This window comes from Talpa europaea (assembly GCF_964194135.1).
Source record: "Talpa europaea genome assembly, chromosome: 9".
Taxonomy (NCBI): domain Eukaryota; kingdom Metazoa; phylum Chordata; class Mammalia; order Eulipotyphla; family Talpidae; genus Talpa; species Talpa europaea.
The window spans coordinates 108064182-108070181 of record NC_140076.1 but is presented as its reverse complement, the minus strand read 5'-3'; the positions used below and the strand labels follow the sequence as shown (position 1 = coordinate 108070181).

The 6000-nt window shown below is 53.7% G+C and overlaps 1 protein-coding gene across 2 annotated transcripts in view; it reads left to right on the top strand.

The window, feature by feature from the left end:
- Positions 1–1525: 1525 nt before the first annotated feature.
- KCND3 (potassium voltage-gated channel subfamily D member 3) overlaps positions 1526–6000 on the top strand; it is a gene marked incomplete at both ends in the record, with an annotated part of 192369 nt that continues 187894 nt past the window's right edge. For both annotated transcript variants that reach the window (XM_084242240.1, XM_084242239.1), the window contains one exon: positions 1526–2631. In XM_084242240.1, the coding sequence (XP_084098366.1) occupies positions 1526–2631 (1106 nt within the window). The remainder of the gene's footprint in view (positions 2632–6000) is intronic.

The window sequence follows — 6000 nt, the reverse complement described above, 5'->3', positions numbered from 1 at the left end:
AGGTGCAAGAGTCCAGTGGAGGCTTAGGAGCAAGAAGAGGTAGAGATCTGAACTTTCTAGAAGAATCGGGAATCAGGAGAAGGAAGCAGGACCCAGGGAAAGATAGAGATCAGATCTCATAAGACACACCTCTGTCTCATTTATTTAAACCTACAGTCAAACCAATGGAAGCTCAGAGGGTCCAAATAACCTTGAGTCAGGATTGGTTCTGTGTGATCAGTTTAGGGCCAGTGAAAATGAGCGTGTCAACCCCGCACGATTCCCCACTGCTGTTACGTGTGTTTCTGTGTCACCGCATGTCTTCCCACAGATGGTATACATTTGGGGATTGCAGAGTCATTTCACTATCATCTTTAAAAAGCCAGATTTGGGAAGGTAAATCTGTTTCCCAGAGCCAAAAATAATCCCCCCTGTCCTTCATGGTTCCCTCCATCCCTGCAGGTGAGGGGAGGTGTGTTTGGGGTGTAGTTCGGAGAGCTGTGGGTGAAGCCACAAGGTGCCCAGCTCTGGGGGAACTTCCAAGGGAGGCGTGGAGCCAGGTAAAAGAGGCTGGCATGGGAAGCTGGTGTTACATAACCCAAGGGAGCTACGGCTGGTGGGCAGATGGAAACGAGAGGCGGGGAGTCTGGAGACAGGCAGGGAGTGTGCATCAGCTTTCCTCCGGGAGGGAGCGGGACACGCGTGGAAGGCAGGTGAACCGAGAACCCAAGAGTCCCTTTAGGCGGGACTCTTGGTGGACAAGGGACCCTACGCAACCTCAGAGCCTCGCCCACATCTTTCTCTCATGGCTCTGAGGGGGACGATTGGATTCTAGCCGCCAGGTACCTGGGGGAGCAGCACTGCTCCGTGGTAGTTGGAGACAGAACTCCACCCATCACGGGGTCTACTGTCGTCACCTGCCTCTCGAGGAATTTTCCAGATATGGGCTGCCCCTAACCAGTGAGGAGTAGAAAGAACGTGTTTACCTGATCTCCGCCATCCATACCCCATTCTTGATTACCCTGGTGGGTGAAGAGCAAAATAAAAATTAACATGTTTATCCCACTTTTAAATTCGTTTAATGAGGACTCATTTACCCTCTCCCAATTTAAATTCGTAATAACGCCATAACCTTTCAGAGCTGATTATTTCCCGCATCCTCCCAGATCTCTCTGCTAGGGAGACTTTCCCTCCGAAGGCTCCTGAGCCCTTCTGGAACTTGACAATTTGTCAGGCTGTCAACAACATCTGGTGATTCCCACCTGACTGTGCCACCGGCGCTAGGTTCTCTCCCTGCAGGGCAGAAGTGAAGGGAACAAGCCCCCTCTCTTGGGTGGTGACTTCAGCTTAAATAATTGGCCTTCAAGTTATAGGCTCTTGCACCCACCCAGGGCGCTTCCCTGAGTTGCATAACCTCCCTGGGAGTCGGTCACGAAGACTCACCTGCTTCTCCCTCTCTCCTCCCGTCTCGCAGGGGTCGCTGAACCAACTCCAAGCTGCTGTGCCAAGCGTGCGCGCCGGGGCCGGCCCGAGAGCTGGAGTCACCATGGCGGCCGGCGTCGCAGCCTGGCTGCCTTTTGCAAGGGCCGCGGCCATCGGCTGGATGCCGGTGGCCAACTGCCCCATGCCCCTCGCCCCTGCCGACAAGAACAAGCGGCAGGATGAGCTGATCGTGCTCAACGTGAGCGGGCGGCGCTTCCAGACGTGGCGGACCACCCTGGAGCGCTACCCGGACACCCTGCTGGGCAGCACGGAGAAGGAGTTCTTCTTCAACGAGGACACCAAGGAGTACTTCTTCGACCGGGACCCCGAGGTGTTCCGCTGCGTCCTTAACTTCTACCGCACGGGGAAGCTGCACTACCCGCGCTACGAGTGCATCTCGGCCTACGACGACGAGCTGGCCTTCTATGGCATCCTGCCCGAGATCATCGGAGACTGCTGCTACGAGGAGTACAAGGACCGCAAGCGGGAGAACGCCGAGCGGCTCATGGACGACAACGACTCTGAGAACAACCAGGAGTCCATGCCCTCGCTCAGCTTTCGCCAGACCATGTGGCGCGCCTTCGAGAACCCGCACACCAGCACGCTGGCCCTGGTCTTCTACTACGTGACTGGCTTCTTCATCGCTGTCTCGGTCATCACCAACGTGGTGGAGACGGTGCCATGTGGCACGGTGCCCGGGAGCAAGGAGCTGCCATGCGGGGAGCGCTACTCCGTGGCCTTCTTTTGTCTGGACACCGCGTGCGTCATGATCTTCACCGTGGAGTACCTGCTGCGCCTCTTTGCAGCGCCCAGCCGCTACCGCTTCATCCGTAGCGTGATGAGCATCATCGACGTGGTGGCCATCATGCCCTATTACATCGGGCTGGTCATGACCAACAACGAGGACGTGTCGGGCGCCTTCGTCACGCTGCGCGTGTTCCGCGTCTTCAGGATCTTCAAGTTTTCCCGCCACTCGCAGGGCTTGCGGATCCTGGGCTACACGCTCAAGAGCTGTGCCTCTGAGCTCGGCTTCCTCCTCTTCTCGCTCACCATGGCCATCATCATCTTTGCCACTGTGATGTTTTATGCCGAGAAGGGCTCCTCCGCCAGCAAGTTCACGAGCATCCCTGCGTCCTTTTGGTACACCATCGTCACCATGACCACGCTGGGGTAAGTCTCCCGCGCCGGCCTTGGAGGGTGGAGAGTGGACTGCCTTGCTGCTGTGGTTGGTATGGGGTTTGAGCAGAAAAGAAGCTGCCTGCTCAGCAGAGGATGACACGTGCATGGTTTGTTGGGAAGGGGAAGCTTGCTCTGAAGTGGGTTTTCTGTGGGGAGTTGGGTATGTGTTTTGGAAAACATACAGAACTAAGCCGCCGTTGCTTTTTTCAACCGTGCATTCAGGCTACCTGCTTGTGTGTGCTGGGGAAGGGAGGCGGTACAGTGGCTGCATTCTTTTGTAGCCTGCATAGAAGGGCTGCAGCGGGTGGGGAGGAGAGGTTGTGCTGGCACTGTAAGGAGGGCTCCGAATCCCATTCACAGGAAACACCAAGAATACTCATCTGGGCGCCTTCCTCCATCTCGTCTTTGTAGTAAGGTTGTGGGTGGTTTTCTCCTTACTTTTCTGCTGCTGCAGATGCTCAAGGGTTCAGTAGTTCTGAGCTGACTCTCTCCAAGTGACTCTGAACTTGGGGTTTCCATGAAGCTGGGCACTCGGTTTGTTCTCGAAAGCAGGAGCAGTCTTGCCATCGCAGCCTGACTTTGTGATTGAATTACCTGGCCCACCTGGATGATGTGAGATGGTTTGAAAGGGTCGTGTGGTCAAACATGGAAGCAACGATGTTATCAGGGGGAGGCAGGTGCGGTCAGCGAGGTCACGGGTGACTCCACTGTCTCCGACTCCCAGAGCTTCCCTCTCCAGCTGAGGGCACAGAAATGTACTCCTGGTGCTGGGATGTGACGCCCTCCATCAGAGGAAGGGGGCTCAGGAAGGAGATTACCATCCTCACCCTAACAGGATTAGAGCCAAGGAGGGCAGCTTTGTGGAGATGTGTATTTCTTAGGGGTGTCTGCTTCAGCCGTTGGATGATGCTGAGGTTAATGCGAAATCCCTTCACAATTCATCTGCTGGGTCTGTATTTGCTTAGGCCGGGAAGCGTTATATTGCTGATGGAGAATTCATGAAGCTTTTTATTTGGTCTTTGGCAATTCATTTGGTGGTGTCTTGGCAATTCCATTTTTTTCCTGGCCAACTCCTGAGGTGCAGGTGTCGGTTTTTCATGGTGTGGTGTGTGCTTATTGGGGGTGACCGAGCAGGTGATGGGACCTTTTAAAATGATGACATTTGTCATTCTGCCACCAGGAGCGAAGGAGCGAGGGGGAGATCAGGGGTGTCACTGTCCATTTGCGAAGCCACATTTGATGAAGGCATTCCCTAACCTCTTATCTCTGACAGAGGCCGTCCTGCCCCTTCCTCTCACTCCAGGACACACACACACACGCACACACACACACACATACACACTTCGGGTAGCTGCACCCACCCAAAATGGGTAATCATGAATAATGTCTGGTCATTTGACCTTGTATCTCAGGCCTTGACCTTACTGGCTTAGGGGGCAGATGTGGGGTTTGGGCCCAGGGGGATACATAGAGTTAAAACAGCCCAGGGAGCTGGCTGCTGTGCATATTTGCCCCTTCCAGTACCCCCTTGGCCACGCCCTGACATGGCCTGACTGTCCAGTGCCATCAACTGCCCCTTGATGGTACTCACACCTGCAGAAGAATGCCTCAGGACTGCCAGGGGAGAAAAGAGGGCAGATGGATGGTTGTGAGAGTTAAAATGGGACCGTTTCAGAGGAGAACAGTGACACTTCAGCAGCCACCTCCCCGTTACTTTTTATTATTCATGTAGCTGCAGCTCGTGTGTGTGTGTCCTGTGTGCTCAGCACTTTGCATCTATTATCTCTGCAAGTTCAAGACTTAAATGTAGGAAAAATTCTATATAACTTTGAAGACGGGGAAGGTGGGTTTCAGGGAGGTTAAGTTACATAGCTGATAAGGAGCAGAGCTGATTTCCAAATCCTAGTCTGGCTGTCTCCATTTACCCTTTCCCTGTTCACCCACCATCCACTGCCCCACGCCATCAGGGTCCACAGGTGGAAATCAGACTTTCAGAGTTAATTTTTTTATGGTCTCAAGGTATCAAAGTCTATTCTAGTCATATCACTGTTCAAAGGACGCATCAGCCTCATGAGGCGTGCATGCGAGGCACTGTACTAGGTACACAGGGATTTGAAATACTGCCTTTGAAGTGAATGGCTGCTTTCTTAAGAAAATGCAGTGTTTTCTGTCCCTGGGGGGAACCACTGATTTCCTTTAGCATCCGCCATGCCTGTCAAGGGGCAAGCTCAATGTCAGAGGATGGGAAATCTTAGCCTTACATGTACTTTTTTTTTTAAATTTTTTATTATAAATTTTTTTTTATAGAGGCATGTTTTTATTTATTTGTTTGTTTGTTTATACATGCACTGGGTACAGTCAGAAGCGCGGGAGGGTGAGAGAATTCACCAGAGCCAGAGCGGGGAGCAGAACAGGCAGAAGGACCGAAGTACACTGCTGAGGGGAGCAGCGGGCGGCAGGAGAGGTCTTCGCGCCATGTGGGACCCTCCTCTGGTGGCCGGGGAGCAGCCGGGAATCGAACCGGTGCTGCAGAGGCTGCGGGCAGCTTCGCAACCCAGCGCTCAACCGCTGCGCCACCAGGGAGGCCCTTTACATGCACTTTTAAGTGGGGACCAAGAGGATGAAGGCAAAGAGGACACCTGCATGGGGATAAACACGCTTCCCCTCACCTTGGACCCCATGGCTTCTTGTCCTTCCTTTCTCCATGCGTCAGGGTGTCTAGCTCTGGGAGGAGAAAGTAATGGACAAGGAGGACTTTAACAGTGTCTTCCTTAACCTCAGAGAAGTAACAGAGAAGCAGGCCTTTTCTTGCCCTCCACCCTAGCCCCTGTCGCCCAACACTGGGTTGGGTCACTTTGACTTTGACCTGAGTTGGCCCTGGGAACCATGACCGGGCTCATATCTTGGCTGTACAGAGCGGGTGCGTGGCCCAAGGCCTTTAATGGGTGGGTCGGTGTGCATGGCCTGGCCACTTCCAGTTGCTTGGTCTGATACAGTTCGCAGTCCTGCCTCAACCTGCCTGTCTGTCTCTAGGGTCAACCCAAGGTGGATGCTGTACCCCAGCCCAACCCCTGGGAGACACGGGTCACTGGCCCATCCCCTGCAGGTTGTGCTGCAGGATTGTGGGGTCTTCTTGCCCTTTTCACCAACTGGGCCCTGGAAACTTTTCTTCTCCCCTGGCTAGTTTCTATCCTGAGCATGTTAATGGCTACTCGTAGGCTTATGAGCCATTCTACAGAGCCTGTCTTTTTTTCTTTTTCTTCACTGGCATCTGGGCCCCAAGGGACTGTGGAGTACTAAGACCTGATTCTCTCCAAGTTCCATGTTCTGTCCTTTGCTTCCAAGAGCTCCCGGCAGACA